General features: G+C 41.4%; 1 protein-coding gene across 1 annotated transcript in view; it reads right to left on the bottom strand.

Annotated features, from left to right (window-relative positions):
• Positions 1 to 1,655: 1,655 nt before the first annotated feature.
• drd2a (dopamine receptor D2a) overlaps positions 1,656 to 24,273 on the bottom strand; it is an 87,686-nt gene continuing 65,068 nt past the window's right edge. Inside the window, exons 4-8 of the mRNA XM_034225623.1 lie at positions 6,824 to 6,960; positions 5,169 to 5,377; positions 3,800 to 3,886; positions 3,108 to 3,501; positions 1,656 to 2,634 (exon numbers count right to left, since the gene is read on the bottom strand). Coding sequence (XP_034081514.1) covers positions 2,438 to 2,634; positions 3,108 to 3,501; positions 3,800 to 3,886; positions 5,169 to 5,377; positions 6,824 to 6,960 — 1,024 coding nt within the window. The 3' untranslated portion in view covers positions 1,656 to 2,437. The remainder of the gene's footprint in view (positions 2,635 to 3,107; positions 3,502 to 3,799; positions 3,887 to 5,168; positions 5,378 to 6,823; positions 6,961 to 24,273) is intronic.

Raw genomic sequence — 24,273 nt, 5'->3', positions numbered from 1 at the left:
GCTATACATTCCTTTAAGTTTACTGTCTGAGTGCTTTAACTACTACTGCCACCACAACTCTGTAGACATTACCTGCTGTTAGATTGGAGAAAAAACGGTCTTCTGACCTTCATTTTTCAACTTTAAACAATTTATTCCGATACAACCACAACATCACAACAGAAAGAGGTCAACTCTGTTTTTCCCGAGAACCCTGCTAGCTGCAGCAGCAGCAGCAGCAGCAGCAGCACTCACGATGAATTGCTTTGAAAAAGGAAAACTTCTCATTTTGTTACCTTTGTAACTTGGGTTGCACTCAATGATTGCTAACAGCATTATAGACATGTGATGGTTGTTGTTTTCGGCTCTTGTCCTGTATGTTAGCTTGCTGTAATAATACTTTTTTTTCCCCCTTATAAATGATGCAATGCTGGACTGTCTTTGGTCATCAAAAAGACTGCTGTTAGTCCACAGTGTTAAAGTGCCAGTGATGTAAAGTACTTCTGTAAGACAGCAACAATCACTGATAATACTGTAAAAGCACTACGCCGTCCTTACAATTCAAGAAATAGAGATAACCATACACTGACAGGGTATCCTTAATTGTACGCTGTCTACATCAGGCCACATGAGGAGTGTTAGTATATTTGCAAATGTTTATTAGTTTGGATTCGTTTTCTCAATCACAACAAAGTTACCTTTTCCCACAATCGCTGTCATGGTCAAACATTTCCTCTAAAATCATTTTACCATTCACGAAAAGTGCAACGTTTTGAGCCGAAATTGGTTGTTCTTGAGGTACAGTGTCTGTAAAAAGTCCCTATGTATGTTGTGTATATAGGGTATTTACCAAAAGAGAAACACAATGAAGGAATCAAGTCATGGAGTTGAAAAAAGCATGCAAAAAAAAAAGTCAGATCAATCAATGGTGATTTATACACATGAGCTTCTAAGTTGGAACTGTCCACTTGATTTTCTCTTTTATAAGCCACAACCCTTTCCATGGGATTGTCTGAAGACATTTATTGAATGCCACGAATCTGATTGATTCTGATACCTATGTACCTTCCTAGATCCTGTTCAGGCTAAAAATGTTGTTCCTTATATAATGGTTGGTCAGGGCCTGGACAAGAACATGTTGCATGTTTTAGCCACTGATTTCCACAAATATTAAAAAAAACAAAAATCACCTTTTTCAGAGTTTATTTTCTTGATTGAAATGAAGCACTTGACAAAAAACATTATTTCTGTGAATTCCCTTTACAGTAATCTCTGGCTAATATCCGTCAAAACACTAACATATCTTAATTGATAATGTCTTTATTGTTGAACTGAAATAAAACGCAGGCTTTGTAAGACACAGATATAGCTGTAGTGCTGTATCTGTTATTTCAGTGTTGCCAAGTTTGCCCCATTCTTACACCGCAAAAGCCCGGGGAGCTGCTTCAGGGTAGCACAAACGAGTATACCTGGAAGCTGCAAAGTCCACATACAGTACATGTCATTAGTTTGCCATGGAAGAACTGCACTGCAGCAGTGCTCAGAGTAACTTCCAGAAAACAACATTTCTCAAACGGCAAAACAGTCCCGGGAACAACACAGACGCTGCTGAATGCTGTCAAATCATTTATGGGTGTATATTTTTATACACGGCAAACACTGATATTCATGTGGCATTTTACAGTGTCTCATAACTTCATTTATTGGACATCTTTTGTTAAACATACATTTCATGAATAATCAAGTAAAGGAGCCATTTAGCATGCATCACATTTCCATAGCAGGCATATAATCACAGTTAATGTTTCAAGAAAAACTATGTACAGCAAATATAAATAATAATAACAATAATAATGATATTTTTAATAATAATAATAATAATATAAATTTTTCAATTTATAAAATTGCAAATATGTGGATATTGGCATAGCCACATTATACAGCAGGTAACATGTATCTTGTCTTGGACACACTTTCCAACCAGTGATACGCTTAACGATTAAGAGCTTTTGTATCAGTTTTAACACTGCATTGAACACTGACTAAGAATTGCAGAAGATTTCCATCATTCAAAAGTAAAGTACATATACAATAAATAGCAGTTTGCAACTTGTATGTGTGTGGTATACACAGATGGCTACCCACGTGACAAATACAATGATTTAGAGAACAATGTTACATTTTCTTTTCTCAATGAAACAGCTCCTTGTTACAGACATTTCTTGTATTACATTCAGTGATTTGGAGAATGGGACCCCACAAACAATGCACATATAGAGCCAACGTGCCTTTTAATAAGACACTATCAGTTTTTCAGTCACTCAGCTCCATAGGTTTTAAAAAGCAGATTGCCGTTCCCCCTATGGTGCGTTTCCCTTGACAGGATGAGGTATTTGCCAGAAGAGATGCTTTTATGTATCGCTCTTCCTTCAGTCTGATCCGAAAGTGATGCTGCAGTTTAGCAGTGCAAGATCTTAATAAATGCCTTTCTGAACTCAACATTAAAGGTGGTGTATATGATGGGATTAATAGCACTATTCACGTAGCCCAGCCAAGTGAAAGCATTATACATCTCAGCGGGGACCTTGCATTTTGTGCAGTGGGTGTTCAAGATATGCGTAATGAAAAATGGCAACCAGCATATGATGAATACACCTGTGGAGATACGAGAAAAAATGGGAATATTAGAAAAAGAGTCACAAAAATGAAAAGGAAGCAAGCTTTTTTCGACACTCAAATATGGTTGACTTTAAAATCAAAGCAATAGAATAATTTCCTGTCATTGCATCAGCTTGTCTTATCTTTAAGCCAAAGAAAATGACGTGGCTTGTACAAAAGAGAAACAGTTTTTTAAAAAATTGTACAATAAGAATAAGTTAGAAGAGATACAAATATTTCATCTTGAGTTTCAACAGAGTCCCCTGCTGGTTTGATGTTGTAATCACTGCATGTTGTTTTGCAATAGACAACCAAAACATAGTTATTTGGTTGTGGAAACGCTTCATTACCAACAGCTCCACTTTGGAGAGTATATTCACATTAAACAGCATTTCATAAACTTTAATGTCAATCATTATAAATTATTTATGTTAAATGTTACTTTAAAAAATCAGTAGAAAATATCTTACCAAGGACGATGGCTAACATCTGAGTGGCCTTCTTCTCCTTTTGCTGGGAGATCTTCCTCTTGCTCATGGTCATGGTCTTCACAGAGGTCTGAGTCTTGCCATTAGGTAAGGCCTGCGTTTGGAAGGCTTTAGCCACAAGGGGTGCTGGATCCCGGAGGACCTCCTTGGTAGGATCTCCATTTTTCTCTGCTTTCTGGCCCTGCTCAGGGGGTGTGGGTGGTGAGGAGGTGGGGCTAGCGTTGGCCTTTTTGGGCATCGGTAGCTGGTGGCTGGTGGCCGGAGTGTCTCCCAGAGCACACTGTGGCGGCTGCTTCTGTTTCTGGCTGCTGCCACTGTTGTTCAGCTCATCCAGCTCCAGATCCTCCCCCTCATGGACTACTTCTTTGATGAATATCTGAGCAAGGTCAGGATGAGCACAAAAACATGGATTCAGATGGTCATGTTTTGTATTAAGGCATGGTTGGCATTTAACGGATAACAAAATTAATCACGCTTTAAATGTTGAATTTCCATTTGCTGTGTTCACAGAAGCAGAAAAGGTTGTGTTTTAAGCTGTATTTTCTCTTGAGAAATGGAGTAGAACTTCAAGGTGACACCTTGATAAATCTTTTACGGGAAAAACAAACATGGTTCCTACAATTAAACTTTTTGAGAAAAGAGCAGCAACCAAAAGAACAAAAAAGAGCACACACCACTTTCTTCTTGTTGACAGGAAAACTTCCATTAGATTTAACAATCATGGTGCACAACCTCACATCCTCTGGATGAGTGCACTTATCCTGAAATAAAAAACAGCTGTGTCAGGCATGCAGAGGGTACAATATCAAAGAACAACTGACAAAAGGAATGTCTAAACACAGGTCCCACAGCCTACTAGGTAAAATTAGGCTTCATTGAGCTATGATGCAGAAAGGCTGTTTAGTAAGAATCTGATCTGCAGCTTCAAGCAGCTCGGAGTCCTTTTTTTTCTGACAGTTTAGGACATACAGTTTTTTATGTAAATATCTGAGATCTGATATATGTCAAAGTAAAAGTGAACCTTTATTAAATTATTTTGCTCCTTATAGGTGGGGTAGGTAATTTTGGAGAAACCAGCTTGAGTGCGCTAGAATTTGAAAATACACAACCGAAGAAATCTGCTACTTCCTTACAGAGCCCCTCCTCCAACACACACGAATGCGCACATGACCAATGAGGGCACGAGATAAGTTTGTGCACAGATGGAAGGCTGACAGGCAGGTAGGCCATCCAGTTATGTTAGCCGGGCCGGCTAAAATGATTGGTCGTGCTTTTTACAGTACTACGGCTTCCACAGATGAAATTTGTTATGGATTTTTAGTCAAAGCACTTAAGATATTCATTGCTATCGGGATGTTAAGAGCATTCCATGGAATATAACAAAAAGTGTATTTCGAGCCGGTTTCTCAAACTTACCTACCCCACCTTTAAAGATTATGTACATAATCTATACAATATACTGCCATACAAGACTTCACCGGTCATTGAATTAATTTGCAGTCTTTCAATTCCTGTAAAGATGCAGAAACCGCATGGTGATCTGTGCAGAGCCTATTGAGTGTTTAGGTCAGTAGAATCAATAGAAAGAAAAGCAAAAGGTCACTTTAGGGCCATCACAATTAAAGAAAGGAGACAGCTTTCAACACTGAAAACCTGCCAGTTAATGTGACATTAAGATTAAAATTGGGTGTAACTGAGGCTTGACCTTTCAATATCTTGCATTGAATGTTGTCCACTGTTCTTTCCCAAAAAATAAATTCTCTCGGTTTCGCCTTTACATTATGTTGTTATGTAATGCAATGCCTATACATAAAACCATCAAGTATGATTTGGTTCAGAGAATTATTGATTGTTGTTTCATAAATACACAAATGAACCTTAAAGGGCACGCTGTATTTACACGGTTGAAAAATACATCATTCTACAACATCTGGAAACAGAACGATACAGATCTCTGGGGTAATACAAGCGTAAATCACTCACAGATCCACATCGAAGCAGTACAATATTTAGTAGTAAATAGCAGCCATATTGCAAGCTCACCTTCAGCGAAGTAGGCATATCAGTGTCGGCCGCCTGACAGACACGCTGCTTCGGTTTGGTGTTTACACGTTTTCTGCGCTTCCTCAGCACCACATAAATTTGCACATAAACCAGCAGAGTGATGATGAAGGGAACATAGAAGGACACGATGGAAGAGTAAACCACGAAGGCCGGATTGGCGATCACACATTGAGACTCATCACGGGTAGCTGTGGAGATAAACACAGGGTGAATAAAGACCTATGACTGCATCTTATGCCCCATCCAAAATTGTTTTTTAAGTCAGTTTTGTCATGTCGTGTCAATGTGACTCTTGAAAAACTTTCTGAAATACAATGTGGAAACTTTTTATGAATTTAGTTTTTCTTGCAAAGAACCAAGGGTTGATAGATGATAGATTGCTCTTTGATTTTGATCTCTGGGAAGCTCATCCAAAAATGTAACCATTTATAATACCACCATCACATAGAGGTCATTCAAACATTTTCTCTCCCCTCCCCCCTCATGTTCACTTGGACCATTGCAATCCTTTTTTATTACAACTGACCTCACTCAAAAGTGTTAACAACTTGTCTTCACACTTCAGGGTTGCTGCAGCACAGGGGTAGAGTGGGTGGTCCATTAAAGTGGCAGTCCGATTTGACATATACAATTATCTTTGCTTGTCAGGGGGACTCCCATTTTGCTGTCAGTAATAACAGCACACTTCTTCTAGCTTTGGTAGGAATACAAAGTTCAAATAAAATATATAAATAGTAACTTAAATACATCTTAATCTATGGGAAATGTAAGATCGTCTGTTTTGGACTTTTGACTCATACTAATACTGAATACCTCAGCCTCCTTCTATAATCCTACTCTGCAAGCCCTTCAATTTTACAAATTGCGTGGATGATGCATGGTGAATAAGAGTCACTTTGGAAAGCGCTTTTGGCAAAATAACTATACACAACACAGTTAATTTACAACACAAACCAGGTTGTGATCATCTGTGTATGAAATCATCCACATACACCTCATACGTGTTGTACTTGCTTTCCCTCCACAGTTTTACAGTCTTTCAATCCATTTAAAAGAACATATAAATATTTTAAATATGAGATGCTATAGCGAATTGCTTCCGTTACAGTGGTTCCTTCTGACGATCTCAGCTTTCATGTTTCCTGAAGCCCACACTGGCGAGATCTGCAGCAACTGCTTATATTAAAAGGGTTATGGTAGAATCAACATCTAAGGAGCTCTTGATCGTAACCTGCTTTTGCTGTAATCCTCTGTAAAGCCCTCATTCTGTGGAGTGAGCAACCTAACGGGCTATGGCTCGCTAAAGTAGTTCAGTGTCAGTATGAAGTTAAGTAGTATAAGTTTAATATATTTACTTTTAGAACACAATGCTCTTTTAGAACACAATCTCAATGTGCAATGCTGCAAATGGGCACTGACGTTGGCATTCTGCTTTAATGCAATATTAATGCAAAGAGGGGCAAGAATACAAAAATGACATCAGCTATATCTTCAAAACTTATGTGTATATACAGTTTACATGCTGTACTGCTGTGCAGGGGATGTACAAAACACATGAATAATATAATGCATTCAAACTATTGTTTCAACAAACTATACATCATGAGAAAAATTTTAATGGCATCCTTTCTTACCTGTGTTATTTAGGCCAAACAATAGGGGACATGATATGGCGAAAGACAGTACCCACACCACGGATATCATGACTGTGACCCGTCTCCTGGAACTGTAGCGAGTATTGTACAGCATTGGCATTGCAACTGCTGTGTAACTGTAAGGAATGAAGAAAAAAACACTTAGTTAAGTGCATAAAAAAAAGCATGTAAAAAAAAAAAAAGGAAATGAAATCAGAAGAAAATCTTTGTCATACACTTGTATCGTTTGAATTTATCCAATGATCTGCCGCTTATTTTATCCCCTTCATGTTCCTAGTTCTCTTTCTTCATCAATGGATTTATAGCTCAAAAGGGGACACAGAACATTAGGCCTACAAGTGGTATAACCAAAAGATCTTGCCTGCCATCTTTGATCAGATCCTTTTTGATGTTGGATGGGCGCTTAGGAAATGTGTGGCCTCAGTTTACATGTAGAGGAGGAACTTTAAAGTAGTCTCGCTTTTTCCTCCAAAGAAATACATTATCATTTAACCTCGCTACATCGGCTGACCTTATTAGTGAGCTGCTGTAATCACCAGGAAACGGACAGCCTTTTACTCATGCATTGATTTCTGTGCAATTTGGATGTAAAGCCGAGTGGGTAAAGCTTTACAGAGAATACTTTGCTGCTTGGATTTCTTTTTGTTGAAACACAAGGGAAGTAATACATTTAAGGTGATTGTGTTATAGACAGGGGTGCACATAACTTTTTTGCCCTGGTTCTCAAAGGAGCACCTGGAGATGTTGCTTGGTGCTCATCCTTAAAATGAAATAAACCGCAACTTTTGAGGGGGTCTTGACTTTATTTGCCAGACACACGGCACTGAACACACATGCAGAGGTGAACACAGAACACACATGCAGAGGTGAACACAGCTCACACATGCAGAGGTGAACACAAGACAACATTAGCATGACCAGTAATCCTACAAGCTGTCATCACTACCCTCCTGACTGTTCTCCTGACTGTCTTCCTCTCTGTCAGACATGGTAGCTGCTGATGTAGGCCTACTACTTTCTCTCCGGTTGAGTCTGCGATTAGCTGCTTGCATTCACAAGTCAACAGCTGGTTTTGGGTCGAAAATCTCTGTTGTCATCTTAGACAAGTGGATGTAATCAAATACGTATGTGAACATAACCAATAACCTACCATAGCCAATAACAAATTAATGTAACTTATTTTATTTTTGCTGTTCATTCATATCTTATTTTACCTTAACATTTATTTATTTATGCATTTTTTTTTATCTCTCCAGTTTTAAAGGATATTTTTGGTTACTGTCCTATAGTATACATTGGAATGATTTCAAACCTGTTCATCCCAATAATTATAAAGGAGTGCCTTGGAAATATGTGTTTACATAAATTGTGACCAAACCGTTTGAACTTAGACTAAAGTTATCTAAAAACTCAAGAGTCCTTTACCTCAGTGCTTCTCAAACTTTTTTCAGTAATGTACCCCCTTTGAAACATTTTCTCAGCCGAGTACCCCCTGTCCGACCCCGAACATCTTTGATAGAAAACGCCTATATACATAATTACAATATAGTGATGTTTCATCTGTGTGTGATTTATTAACTCCTTCATGCATGAATTACAACAAACTAAGGATTTTTTCATCTTTGTGCATGAAAAAAAGGAGTTTTTCAATTGAAGTAATATATATGTTTAACAAACCAATGAACAAAATGATATATTATGAAAAACTATAAAATACAATACACACATTTGACATGTTTATATGAGGACCCCCTTGGTGGTTTTAGAAATATTTTATATACAATTGTGTTTTCTATTTCACTTATTGTACTAAAATTATTTTTGTAATCATGCATGGTATTTTTTATTTTTCATTTTAAATCTCACGTACCCCCTGCAGTACCCCAACGTACCCCTAGGGGTCCGCGTACCCCCATTTGAGAATCACTGCTTTACCTCACTGAGCTTTAGCTATCAGCCTCTCAGTCTGACTGGAGAGGACTCTCCCTCCACATTATTGTAGAAACATCTTCGTCTTATATCCGTTAAAGCAGCTAGCACCAGATTCTAATAACAACAGCGCCGGTACCGGTGCACCCTCTCTCGCTCACTCGCATTTTGGCTGTGAGCTGCGGAACATCCCCCATTTTCATCACTTACAGCGCCCATCGTACAGGGCAAATTAAACGTGTAACCGGGGTGAAAAGGGTGTTACATTTACTTAATTATGAATATTGTGACATCAAGGCCGAAAATTAGGATGAGCCCCAACGGTAAAAAAAACAACGTTTCCCCTCCCAGAACTGCCAGCGCAGTGCCTCCCCAGATCTGGCGCCCTAGGCGAACATCTATAACGCCGGCCCTGAGTTCATATGCAACTCGCAAATATCTCTCTCTCTCTCGTCTCTCCTATCTATCTCTCGCTCTCTCTCTCTCTCTCTTCTCTCTCTATCCTCTCTCTCTCTCTATCATATCTCTCTCTCTCTAGTACTATCTCTCATATCTCTCCTCTCTCTCTCTCTCTCTCTCTCTCTCAATGTTGGTACGCAAATGCGCCGGTGCTCTTTTTTTGGCGGAACACAGTTTACCAAGTTTTCGGATAGGAAGCCTTGGGTAAGGTAAAACCTCTCCAATTGTCCCAAGATTGATAATGCACAGTACTTGTGCAAGGCCAAAAATAATGCATATATCCAGAAAAACACCGGCAGATTAATGTTTCCCTCCACCTGCTCATGAATCACAATTGTGGTGATGGATAATCACATGGCTGCACAGAGATAGCAGCTGGGTTTAGAAAAGATTAGACATAGACAAATGTTATCCATTTTGAAAAGAAATTCAGCCCACAACTCAGAGAGGGAAACTTAGGTCTTATGTGTTTTCATTGCTTTCTTTATGGGATGTACACAAATCCCGCTGTTACATCAGATAGATCACATAGTTGAGCCTTCTGTCTTTCAATTATAATATTTACATACATTTTTTAAAGAAACCCTATGAAGTAAGTTAAATACTAGTAGTGTTTGTTTATTTATGCACACGTACCAGGAATCACACCCAAAGGCATGATTCAGCATAGCAATACACATTCATTTAGGCAATTTAATACTAATTTGTCAACAAAAATGTAGTGAAGATCAGTTTAATAAAGATCTGAATTCGCTTTATTGGCCATGTTTGTGAGCATACGAGGAACTACCCTCGGTACAAACACGTAGTTTCAAGTTGCTTTCAATGTACTTTTTAACGGTTCCAACAACAATTGATTTATATACCATTTTTACATTAAGAGCTGATTAGGCCTAATGGTGGATTGTTACCAATTGTTTAAACATGTATAAAGGTTCTCCTCCCAGATAGTTAAGACACAGTATAGCAGTAAGAATGATATCTGCAATACAGCTGCAGCTTCTTTCTAAAGGGGTGTGCAATTTTGCGTGCTACATACATTTCCTGCACCTGTTTTATTCAATCAATCAATGTTTATTTATATAGCCCAATATCACAAATGTTACATTTGTCTCAGTGGACACAGTTTGTACAGAATATCAGTATGCAGGGTGGGATTTTCACGGCGGCCATGACGGCCATGGCCGTCGTAGCCCCTCGGTCTGGCCGTTATGCCCCACAAATAATTGTTCGTCCTACGGCCACCATGGCCTTTGGGCCCCTCACACTGTTAAAAGTTGCTTTAAAAGCGTCAGAACAGTGGTTTCTGAACTGCATTATGCTGCGTTCACAACGGACGCGATGCGAATATTCTCATCGCTCTAACCGCTGGAGTTTCACCGCGGCTGTCAGCTGTGTTTACTCCTGTCATTCAAACAGGACGCGCTGGAGATGGGGCGGGGCTTATATCCATGTAAATACTGTGCCAACTACGACCAAATTAACCTATGTTACCGTGATTTAATTGTAATACACGTTTCAAAATGATGCCGAAGTAACTAAATACTGATAACGGTTAGTAAAAACCATGCTTTAATGCTTTGACAAGTGTGCAGACAAGACGGCATGCAAAACCTTTTAAAATGCGCGTTTTGTGAATGGAGATTGGATCGATCAGGCTAAACCAGTGTTTCTCAAACTTTTTCATACCAAGGACCACTTAACCAATAATAAAACACTCGCGGACCACCTAACTCCACAAATATCCCAAAACACATCGTTTTTCTAGAACAGATTATAAATCGCCTGAAAATGGTACAAACAAGTGGCAACATGTGTGACGAAGGTGTTGCCCTGGGCTTTATCATGCAATAGAAAGTTAAATTTAAGCTCCTTCCATTGTGGAGATATTCCCGCGAGAGTGCGGAAAACTTAAATGTATTTATTTATTTCAAATGTGAAATGTTACCAATATACTCACGGACCACTAGGGGGCGCTCACGGACCACCAGTGGTCCGCGGACCACACTTTGAGAAGCACTGGGCTAAACTAACGTTGTAGCTGCTCCGTCCACACTCACAACAACGTCCTAAAGACAGAATTAAAGCAGCGACTGTATTCGTCATGACAGAGACAGTCTGTGGTTTGTACTTGTTTAACTTTTGTCTAGTTTCTGAACAGATATGAGGAGCTGTGAGGAGTTAATTAAAGAGACACACGCACACGCACACGCACACACACACACACACACTTTTGCATTTCAAAGTATTGCTTGTTCATACAGTTGGATGTTGGAGCTTCACTGTGCACTGCTGAATGATGTATGTGCAGAGTTTGACCCTTGAAGGCTGTTTCTTCTGCTCTGAAATGGAATATATTTGTTACATATTAATATAATTTTTGATTTTTAGATTTCATTTCGGATTTGTGAATGGGAGAAGTAGTAGATGGAAAACATACCAAACACTAATTATTCAAAGTAAATTATTTCATTTTATATACGGTAATACTAAGGAGTCATAGGCCTATATGATGATACGATTATTGATCTTAAAAAAGTGATTTGTTTTTTGTCATTAGAAAGTGAAGTTATTTATTTGTAAGCTCCAAATCCAAATGTTTTCCTCAATGGCCTTTGTGCCCTGGCATGTGGCCTTTGCGCGCTGAAAAAATGTGTGACACCAAAGGCCAAATGGCCTTGCCCCTAAAATGACGAAAATCCAAGCCTGTCAGTATGACAATACGACACCCTCTGTCCTTAGAGGCTTAGACCCTCACATCGTACAAGGAAAAACTTCCGGAGAAAACCCACTGTTTAAAGGGAAAAATGGGAGAAACCTCAGGGAGAGCAACAGAGGAGGGATCCCTCTCCCAGGACGGACAGACGTGCAATAGATGCCGAGTGTAAATTGAAAAGATAATACATTTGCAACATAGGTAGTCCAAATGTTTGGAAATGCATGTGTGTATAATAGGAAGATGAATCCACGAGGATATCCATCCAGGACTTATGATCCAGGACCACAGCCACGACTCAAGATCCAGGGCTCGCGATCCAGGACACAGGACTGCAGCGACAGGATCCTCCATGACTCCGGATCCCGGCGTATATAGACACCAAAAAGAAAGAAATTTGGGGAAGCTGGGTTAATCGGAACATGAGAGTACACAGGTATAGACAGAGAGAAGGAAGAAGTAAGATGTCCCCCGACAAACTAAGCCTATATCAGCAAAACTAGGGGCTGAATCTAATCAGCCCTAACTATAAGCTTTATCAAAAAGGAAGGTCTTAAGCGCACTCTTAAAAACGGATAGGGTGTCTGCCGCCCGAACACAAACTGGAAGCTGATTCCACAAATGTGGAGCTTGATAAGAAAAGGCTCTGGCTCCCATTGTACTTTTAGAGACTCTAGGAACAACCAACAACCCTGCATTCTTGGAACGCAATGCCCTAGTACAGGGGTCGGCAACCCGCGGCCCACGGGCCGCATGCGGCCCTTTAAGCCCTCTGCTCTGGCTCCCTTGAGCTTAGACAAAAATAAGAAGGAAATAAAATAAAAGTATTTGTAGGACTATTTATATTTTATTGCATGGTTGAAAATGTTTCGTATCTTGTATTTTGAGGTGATACTGTGACACATAAATAAAAAACAAAACGGTTTTAATTAGGTCAACTAAAATATGCGTCACATCCTGCTACGGTCCCGCGCGAGCGCCTTTTCTTGGAGGCGAATAACCTGACCCCTGGCTCGATGAGCGAACTATGGATAAATCAAAGAAAAGTACCGGAGGAACACAGGATTTAATTCTGTGTGGACAGAGTTATATGCTTTCACAGCAAACGATGCTGGTTTACTGGTATGTTTGATATGTAGAGACGAGAGAGAAGTTGTCAACGGTGGTGCAGCCTTTACGTATCGAGGAACAACAAGGGAGAGGAAGACAGCTGACGATCTTCAGTCATAATTCAATGGGGTATGTAATTTATTTCAGAAAACACTTTTTGTTATATTCCATGGAATGCTCTTAACGTCCCGATAGCAATGAATATATTAAATGCTTTGACAATAAATACAAAAATGTATCTCTGGAACTCGTAGCGCTGTAAAAAGCACGACCAATCATCTGAGCCGGCCCGGCTAAAATAACTGGATGGCCTAACTGCCTGTCAGCCTTCCATCTGTGCACACACTTATCTCGTGCCCTCATTGGTCATGTGCGCGTTCGTGTGTGTTGGAGGAGGGACTCTGTAAGAAAGTCTGAAGGAAGAGGCATATTTTTTCCGGTTGTGTACTTTCAAAGTCTTACCTACCCTACCTTTAACTCTTTTTAGGGTGCAGCTATATGTTTTATTTATTTCAAAGTGGGCCCATTTTAATAATATTTTTTTTTTCCTTCAAATGTGCAGAGGACTCCCCAAGTGCTGTGTTTAATTTATTTTTAAAGTAGGCCTGTGTATTATTTTGTATTCTCCTTATAAGAGTTATTTGTTTATTATTAGAGGTTAACAGTTGTATATCATGTAATAAATAGCCTAATAAATGCAAAAAAACTCTAGTTTTTGTCTGATATAACAATAAAAAACTATGAAATATGTTTTGCGGCTCCAGACAAAAAATTTTTTGGGAAAAAGGAGCAAAATGGCTCTTTTGGTCAAAAAGGTTGCAGACCCCTGCCCTAGTAGGACAGTAGGGTATAATGAGTTCTTTAAAGTAAGATGGCGCCTGCCCATTAAGGGCTTTGTAGGCGAGAAGAAGAATTTTAAATTCTATCCTGTGTTCTATAGGGAGCCAGTGTAAGGCAGCCATAACAGGAGTAATGTGGTCCCTTTTCATAACTCTGGTTAGTACACAAGCTGCAGCATTTTGAATCAGCTGAAGCGACTTGACTGACTTCTTGGTACACCCTGATAAAAGGAGTTACAATAATCCAGCCTTGAAGTAACAAATGCATGGACTAGTTTCTCTGCATCGTTTTGAGGCAAGATATGCCTGATCTTTGCAATGTTACGTAGATGGAAGTAGGCGGTCCTTGAAATTGATTTTATGTGGGCGTTAAAGGATAAATCCTGATCAAATATAACACCAAGATTCCTTACAGTCTCACTGGAGGCCAAATTAATGCCATCCTTAGTTAGTATATCTTTAGATAATTTGTTTCGTAGATTCTTCGGGCCAAGTACAATAACTTTAAGGTCATCCACGTTTTTTAAGTCCTTGAGGCAGTCTTGAATTTTATTTAGATGATTAATTTCATCAGGCTTGATTGATAAATATAGTTGAGTATCATCCGCATAACAATGAAAATGTACAGTATGATTCCTTATAATATTGCCTAACGGAAGAATATATAATGTGAACAAAATAGGTCCGAGCACTGAGCCCTGTGGCACTCCATGGCTAACTTTGGTTCGCGTGGAAGATTCATCGTTGACACGTACAAACTGAGAGCGTTCAGATAGATAGGACCTAAACCAGCCTAAAGCAGTTCCCTGTATGCCAACTAAGTGCTCTAGTCTTTGCAATAAGATATCATGGTCGATAGTATCAAATGCAGCACTGAGATCGAGCAAAACAAGAATAGAGACAAGTCCCTTGTCAGAGGCTATTAGAATGTCATTTGTGACTTCAACCAGAGCTGTCTCTGTGCTATGATGTGTTCTAAAGCCAGACTGAAAATCTTCAAATAAATTATTGTTTTTTAAGTAATCACACAACTGTTTTGCGACTGCTTTCTCAAGAATCTTTGAGAGGAAGGAAGATTAGAAATAGGTCTATAGTTGGCTAAAACCTCTGGATCGAGCTTGTGCTTTTTAAGAAGCGGTTTTATCACTGCTACTTTGAATGATTGTGGAACATAGCCTGATAATAAAGACATATTCATAATATTTAATAAAGAAGTGCTAATTAATGGAAAAACTTCCTTCAACAGCTTAGTTGGAATTGGGTCTAACATACACGTTGATGGTTTAGAAGAGAGAGTCATTGAATTTAATTGTTCAAGGTTTATGGCTGAAAAGCATTCTAGTTTACTATCTAGTGTAATATTAGAACTTACGTTTCCGGGAGCTGTTGATAACACTATACTGGTCAAAGGCAAGAGGTCGTTAATTTTGTTTCTAAGAGTAACAATTTTATCGTTACAAAAGCACATAAAATCATTACTACTGAGTGCTATGGGAATAGAAGGCTCAATCGAGCTATGGCTCTCTGTCAGCCTGGCTATAGTGCTGAAAAGAAATCTTGCATTATTCTTATTCTCATCTATTAATGAAGAGTAGTAGGCTGCTCTCGCTTTACGCAGTGCTTTCTTATATTAATTGAGAGTAATATGCCAAATTAAACGAGATTCTTCAAGTTTAGTGGAACGCCATATCCTTTCAAGTTGTCACGACTTTTGCTTTATTTTGCGGGTTTCGGCATTATGCCATGGAGCTAATCTATGTTGTTTTATTTTCTTCTTTTTCAAAGGAGCAACAGAGTCTAATTTTATTCGCAGCGCATCTACTGTATAGCACTATCAACAACATGATCAATTTGGGGTGGTGTACATTTTGTATAAGTTTCCTCCCTTACATGCAGACATGCTATCGAGTTAAGTATTGGTGGAATCTCTTCCTTAAATTTGGCTATAGCACTAACAGATAGGTTTCTGCTGCAGGAGCTTTTGACTAATGCTTTGTAGTCTAGTAACAGTACTTCAAAAGTTACTAAGAAATGGTCGGATAAAGCAGGATTATGCGGTTCGACTAATAGTTGCTCAATTTCAATACCATAAGTCAGAACAAGGTCGAGAGTGTGATTATAGCAGTGGGTTTGGTTTATTTACACTCCGACGAAAACCAACAGAATCTAATATAGAGTTAAATGCAACAGTAAGGCTATTTTTATCATCGTCAACATGAATATTAAAGTCACCTACGATAATTCTGTTTTAAGTACCAAAGTTGATAAAAACTCAGAGAATTCTGATAAGAATTCTGAATAAGGACCTGGTGCACGATACACTGTAACAAATGAGATTGGCTGCAAAGTTTTCCAGGTCGGATGCGTAAGATTAAAAACAAGACTTTCAAAGGAGGTATAATTTAATTTTGGTTTAGTATTGATAAGTAAACTTGAGTCAAAGATTGCTGCAACTCCACCTCCTCGGCTCGTGCCTCGGGAAATATGAGTATTGATATGGCTGGGTGGAGTGGCCTCATTTATGCTGACATATTCTTCATGTCTCAACCAAGTTTCAGTGAGACAGCATATATGTGATCTATCGAAATCAGTCGCATTGACCCGAAGACACATTTTGAGTTGTATACACTGCTGGAAAGAGGATATTCCTAGCTTTCTAATGATATCAGGATTGTTGTTGTACTCCAAATATTAAGCGAAATATGTCACATTATATAATGACTGTCATCGAGTCATCATTTTGAGAAAAAGGCCTTCAAAGTTTTCTCTTCTCTGGAATCCATCGATCTGATTGATTATTAGCGGAGCAAATGACCAAATACTACGGAGGGAAGATATTTTCGTTTGAATTACTGGTCTGGGGGAAGCTTGCGAGTGTGTGTGTGTGTATACGTGTGTGTGTGTGTGTAAGTTTGCGTTTGTGTGTATTGCGTTTGTTTCCCGGCGAAAACCCTCACGAGAAACACCGGCTGTTGTTATGCCTGCTGTGACGTTAAATTACTCCGTTCTCCGCTTGTAATTATGCCGTTACAAGCTTCAAAGTTGTATTTATCATCTGAATTTGCCGAAACAAGTTTAATATTCTGAAAGCCAAGACTTTGTTTAATTGAAATCAGATGAAAACAAACTGTAACGGACCCTGCCGTGTTATCTATGATTACTATACTCTTACGGCCCCTACACACGGCGGCGTGCGTTACCGCTTGGCGGTGGGCGTGTCTGAAGCTTGGGGATTTTTTACGAACAACGCGACCAACAACCAATCACATGAATGTCCCGCCCCGGACATACAAAGCAAAGCATTCATGCTACATCCATGCTGGCTAAATATACTGTCTATGCTTGCTAGCTGTTCATTCAAACGAAGTACACTGGATATAAACTCCCCAAACAGGCGAAAACCTATCAGTTTCACCCTCTGTCTCTGCCACCTCCCCCCATGCCTGGCTCCTCCGCTTTGTATCCCTGTATGTAAAGAGGGACTGGTCATATAGTACCGGGTGATTCCCTACCGCCACGATAATTTTCTCCTCCATTTTTTGACATATGGGAAATAACTGCGGTCTGGCTCTCCCAACATACACGCGGTTTGATTGGCTAGCGCTTGTAATGTCAGATTTGCATACGCGGGATTTGATTGGCTGACGCCTCCGTCGAGGCGGCAAAAGTAGAACATTGCTCTACTTTTGCAGCGAGCACCGCGAGAGAAGCTACGCTTTGCTCCCACAATGCAGTTCGGCGAATCGTGACGTCACCCCATTCAAAGTGAATGGGCAGAAGCGTTGAAGCGGCAACGCACGCCACCGTGTGTAGGGGCCGTTACGGAGCGTCCACACAGCAGCGTGCGTTGACGCTTGGAGGTGGGCGTATCTGAAGCTTTTTTGCGAGCAACGCGACCAACAACCAATCACATGAATCTCCTGCCCCCGACATACAAAGCAATAGCAATGTTAAAACGAAGTAAACTGGATATAAAATCCCCAAACAGGCGAAAACCTACCAGATTCACCCACTGTCTCTGCCACCTCCCTCCATGCCTCGCTCCTCCGGTTTGTATCCCGGTAGATCAACAGAGACTGATCATACAGCACCGGGTGATTCACTACCGCTATAATGAATTTTCCCTCCATTTTTTTGAATATGAGGAAATGACCTGCGTAGTCTCTCCCAGCATACACACGGTTTGATTGGCTAGTGCTTGTACTGGCAGATTTGCATAAACGGGATTTCATTGGCTGACGCCTCCGTTGAGGCGTCAAAAGTTGAACATTGCTCAACTTTTGACGCCAGCTACGCCAGCAACGCTCCACGTCGCTTCCCAAAATGCAGTTCGGCTAAAAGTGACGTCACCCCATTCAAAGTGAATGGGCAGAAGCGTTGGAAGCTTCAACGCACGCCGCTGTGTGGAGGGGCCGTTACATTCATAATGTCAGCCGGAGGGAGGGGGGGCGGCGCTGCGGAAGAGCAGATTGCCTGTCATCTTCCCTTTACAAGCTTAAAGAATGTATTTATCCTGTGAGTTTGGAAATGAAAGTTTCATATTCTGAAAGCCAAGACTTTGTTTGTTTAAAATCAAACAAAACACCCAAACTCCGAAAAAATAGTTTTTTACTTAAATCCACGTTTATTTTGAAATGAGCCGTTGCGACTTCCGACTGATTTCGATAGAGCGGGTCACATAAGTTGTGCACCGACAGAAAAGCTAGAGAGGTTCATGTTGTTTATGTTTGCTTTCTGTCATTCCAGGCTTCTTGATTGTTTGCACCATCCTGTGTCTCCTGTGCTCATCAGTGTCAGCCCCGCCCCTGATTGGTCCCACCTGTGTCTTGTCACCCTGTGCTTAAATTCCCCTGTCTCCCAGTGTTCTTTGTCAGTTCGTATTGTCTTACGGCCCGTCCACACAGCAGCTTTTGGCGATTTGTCCACCGCTTCCAGCGCTTCTCTGCCCATTGACTTTGAATGGGGATGACGTCACTTTCCCTCGCTTGTCGCCGAACTGCATTGTGGGGGAGCGAGGCGAAGATTTCCAGGATTTCCAGGATGTTCAGGATTCCAAAGTTGAGCAATGTTCAACTTTTGAAGCTGAGCTGGAAGCGTCAGCCAATCACACCCGTTTATGTAAATCTGACCGTAGAAGCTCTAGCCAATCAAACCGCATGTAAGCAGGGAGAGCCAGACCGCAGTTCATTTCCTCATATTCCAAACGAGAAATTACGGTAGCAAATCATCCGGTTCTTTACGACCAGACTATTTACCGGGATACAAACCGGAGGAACCAGGCATGGAGGGAGGTGCCAGAGACAGTGGGTGAAACTGGTAGGTTTTCGCCGGTTTGGGGAGTTTATATATATATATATTGCTCGCATTAAATCACCGGGGTTTTTTGCTTTGTATGTCGGGGGCGGGAGATTCATGTGATTGGTTGTTGGTCGTGTTGCTCGCAAAAAATCCCCAAGCTGTCAGACACGCCCAGCTCCAAGATTTTCAAGATTTGGTCAAAGCTGCTGTGTGGACGGGCCGTTATGCTATGGTCAGGGCGAAGTTTCTTGTGCTCGTGAAAAGTTGAATTCCTCACTACGTTTTTTGTTCGCTATTTTTTTCATCTCGGCTAGAGATTGATAGTTACCCTTTTTGTTGTTCACTGCTGTATTGGAAAATAAAGTATCTTACAAATACTTTAGCTCTGTCTCCCGGGTCGTGCAATTGGGTCCTACATCCTAAGTGTCTGAGTTCGTAACAGAACGAACTGACCATTATGGACCCAGCCGACCCAAGAACGCTTCACGCCGCTCTGTCAGCACATGGCGTGAAGATTTTTCATCATGAGGAACAGCTGGGCATAGTCAGCCAGGAAATGCAAGAGCTGAGAGGACGCCAGGCCGGGATTCTGGAAGACTTATCTACACAGATGCAACAACTGGTTGCCCAAATGAATCATTTTTTCACTCACCAACAGACTGCTCCTCTGGTGACGTCATCCACACGTGAGAGGTTGCCTGTCAATACTCCAGCTGACTACCAGGCTAAGTCAGGCTGTTTCTTCCCCTTTACGGCTGGCTCTTCCGGAGAGATTTTCCGGAGATTCCTCGAATTGCAGAGCCTTTCTGGTACAGTGCGATCTGCATTTTCAACACAACCCAGGAGCTTTTTCATCTGACCTTGGTAAAGTGGCATTTATTGTGTCACATTTAACGGGAAGAGCTACAGCCTGGGCTACTGCAGAATGGTCTAGAGAAACCGAACTATGTTACTCATTGGCCGATTTCATAGAGACTATGAGTCGCATTTTTGACCACTCATCGCCTGCTACAGAGGCCAGCAGAAGACTGTTTCAAATACGTCAGCTCAACCGTCGGGTGGTTGATTGTGCCATTGAGCTTCGTACAGCAGCAGCGGATGGAATGTTCCGGCTCTTCGTGACGCCTTCATGACGGGACTTTCGGAACCGATAAAGGACCAGCTGGCTCCACTGGAGACACCCCGGGATCTGGAATCCCTCATCGCTGTAGCCATCCGGATCGATAACCGTCTTCGGGAAAGAGAGAGGGAGCGTCGACGCAACCGAGATGTTATTCCCAGCTTCCAGAATTCGTCTCGGAGGGTCGCGCCGCCAGCTGAGGATTTCCAGCCCATGTTACCGGACCGTCAGAGGACTACACTTCCGAATGACTCCGGTGAACCCATGCAGCTGGGAAGAACCACGCTTTCTCTGCAGGAGAGGCAGCGCCGTCTACGGGAGGGTTGTTGTTTCTACTGCGGCCAGCCGGATCATCAACTCGCTTCATGCCCGGGAAAAGGTCGTGCTCACCATTCAAAAGGAGGGCGCTGATGAGCAAGTTTCCCGCAGACTTCCCTCCTCGACCTGTTACTCAGGTAAACATTTGTATTAACAATCAGACCATTGACCAGGGTGTGTTAATAGACTCAGGGGCTGACGAAAGCCTTATGGTCTGGGGCGTAGTAAATCAGCTAGAAATAAAGACTGTTCCGCTATCTCATCCTATTAATGCCAGTGCCTTAGACGGCCGCTTGTTGTTCACAGTTACCCATTGTACTGAGCCCATTCAGATTACTGTGAATAAGGACCATACCGAGAGCATGCAATTTCATATTTTTGAGTCGGTTCAGCACCCGATTATTTTGGGGTTTCCATGGCTGAAGACCCACAATCCTCACATTGACTGTCGTTCAGGGAAAATTAAGGAATGGGGAGAGGATTGTATGGGCAGGTGTAAACTTCCGCAACCTGTTAATGCACCAACAGACTCTAGTAAAATCATTATACTGTAGATCACCCTGACTATCCTAATCTACAGAAGGTTACCATGATTTAAAGGAAGCCTTTAACAAGTCCAAAGCCCTGTCGCTACCTCCTCACTGAGATTTTGACTGTCCCATTGATCTCTTACCGGGAGCCCCCATTCCCAAGGGGAGACTTTATGTCATCTGCTTTTGAACTGCTTAAAACTGCCAATATATTCACCAAGTTAGATTCAAGAAATGCATATCACTTGGTTAGAATAAGAAAAGGGGATGAGTGGAAGACAGGATTCAACACTCAGAGTGGTCACTATGAGTACCTAGTAATGCCCTTTGGACTATGCAATGCACCGGCTGTGTTTCAAGCTTTTGTGAATGAGGTTTTGCGGGAATTTTTTAATATTTCAGTGTATCTGGATGATATTCTGATTTTCTCCCCAGACGCACAATCTCATGTTAACCATGTCCGCCAGGTTTTGCAGAAACTGCTGGAGAATCAGCTATATGTTAAGGCAGATAAATGTGAGTTCCACACAGAAGAGGTGTCTTTCTTAGGATACATAATCTCACCTAATCATATGCAAATGGATCCTGCTAAAATCAGTGCAGTATCCCAGTGGCCCACTCCAGGAAGAAGGTTCAGCAGTTTTTAGGGTTTGCTAACTTCTATAGGAAGTTTATTAGGAATTTCAGTTCTGTTGCTGCACCTCTGCATGTTCTGACTTCTCCTAAGGTTCCCTTCAAGTGGACTCCCCAGGCGGACTTCGCTTTCCAACGCCTCAGAGAGAGATTCACATCAGCTCCCATACTCACCATTCTAGATTCCCAGCGCCAGTTTGTGGTCGAGGTTGATGCTTCCAATGAGGGAATTGGAGGAGTACTGTCTCAACGTTCTGCAGAAGACAACAAAATGCATCCATGTGCTTACCTATCGCGGAAGTTGACAACAGCAGAGCGGAATTATGACGTGGGAAACAAGGAACTGTTAGCGGTAAAAGCTGCCCTCGAGGAATGGAGACACTGGCTAGAGGGTGCAGAGCGGCCGTTTTTAGTCTGGACAGATCACAAGAATCTGGAATATATAAGAAAGGCTAAACGTCTCAACTCCCGTCAGGCCAGGTGGACACTATTCTTTAGTAGGTACAACTTCACACTCTCCTTTCGTCCCGGGTCTCAGAACCAAAAACCTGATGCTTTGTCTCGTCTTTACGATCCAGAACCACTTGCGGTAGAGCCCAAGACCATCCTTCCACTTAACCGTGTGATCGGAGCCTTTTTCTGGCAAGTGGAGTCGGACGTTAAGAAGGCGAATGGCATGAATCCAGCACCTAGCGAGTGTCCCAACAATCTGCTGTTTGTTCCTGAGGCTCTTCACTCCAAGGTCATCCACTGGGCTCATTCATCTGTGCTTTCGTGCCATCCGGGAGTAACAAGGACAATGTTCAGGATTCAACAACGTTTCTGGTGGCCAGCCATGAGGAAGGATGTGGCGGAGTATGTAGCGGCTTGTCTTGTGTGCGTGTAATAAGACCTCAAGTCAAGATGGGCTTGCTCCAGCCGCTGCCGATTCCCCAACGTCCTTGGTCACACATTTCAATGGATTTTGTGACAGGATTTCCTTCATCCAGAGGCAAGACTACGGTCCTAAAAGTGGTGGATCGATTTTCAAAGATGGCTCACTTCATCCCATTTACCAAGCTTCCCTCTGCCAAAGTCACTGCAGAGGTCATGATGAATCACGTATTCAGGATCCATGGATTCCCTGATGACATTGTTTCCGACAGGGGTCCACAATTCATTTCCGTTTTCTGGAAGGAGTTTTCCAGAACTGTTGTGCACCGACAGAAATGCTAGAGAGATTCATGTTTTCGTTTGCTTTCTCTCAATCCAGACTTCTTGATTGTTTGAACCTGTCATCCATCCTGTGTCTCCTGTGCTTATCAGTGTCAGCCCCGCCCCTGATTGGTCCCACCTGTGTCTTGTCACCCTGTGCTTAAATTCCCCTGTCTCCAAGTGTTCTTTGTCAGTTTGTATTGTCTTATGCTATGGTCAGGTCGATGTTTCTTGTGCTCGTGAAAAGTTTAATTCCTCACTACGTGAGCGCTTTCATTTTTTGTTCGCTATTTTTGTCATCTCGGCTAGAGATTGATAGTTACCCTTTTTGTTGTTCACTGCTGTATTGGAAAATAAAGTATCTTACAAATACTTTACCTCTGTCTCCCGGGTCGTGCGGGTCTGAGTTGTGTCTGAGTTTGTAACAATATATCAATATTATAATCTGATATTAAATCATTTACCAATATTGCTTTAGATGCTAGAGATCTTATGTTTAAGAGACCACATTTAATCTTCCTGTTTTGTTGCACTGTAGTAGTTGTTACATTTACTTTTATTAGGTTATATATGACACCTCTATTAGGTTTTACCTTAAATTGTCCTTGGGCAGACACACACACCGTTAATATTGGGTATTTTATTGGGTTCGGGATTCCTATGGATGACTGCCTAGGAGAGAGCGCAGAGAAGCGTGTAAAACTGCGACTCCGCCTCCTGGTCTCAACTCCAGTTTGTCATGGATTACGTCCACAAAGCTCTGAAATGTTTGCCGAAATGAGATTTGCACCTTCCAAAGTAGGATGAATGCCGTCTCTCTTAATCAGACCAGGTTTTCCCCAGAAGGCTGTCCAATTATTTACGAAGCCCACATTGTTTGCTGGGCACCACCAAGACAACCAGCACTGAAATGATGACATGCGGCTATACATGTCATCATTGATCAGATTGGGGAGGGGACCAGAGAAGATTACGGTGTCCGACATTGTTTTAGCATAACTACACACCGACTCCACATTAAGTTTGGTGCATTCTGATTGGCGTAAACGAACATCATTACCACCGACGTGAATAACAATCCTACTGTATTTACGTTTATTTTAGCCAGCAGTTTAAGATGCGCCTCAACGTCTCCCGCTCTGGCCCCCGGAATGCATGTGACTGTGGAGGCTTCGGTCTCTAAATGCACGTGTCTCATAGAGCTACCAATTTATTCTACAGTATAATCAAATCCAATGAAGGACTGCCAATAAATCACATAAATACACCTATTTTGTTTTTAA

Source organism: Gymnodraco acuticeps, unplaced genomic scaffold (assembly GCF_902827175.1).
Source record: "Gymnodraco acuticeps unplaced genomic scaffold, fGymAcu1.1, whole genome shotgun sequence".
Taxonomy (NCBI): Eukaryota; Metazoa; Chordata; class Actinopteri; order Perciformes; family Bathydraconidae; genus Gymnodraco; species Gymnodraco acuticeps.
The sequence above is the reverse complement of the archived record's forward strand: the minus strand, read 5'-3'. Positions and strand labels throughout refer to the sequence as shown.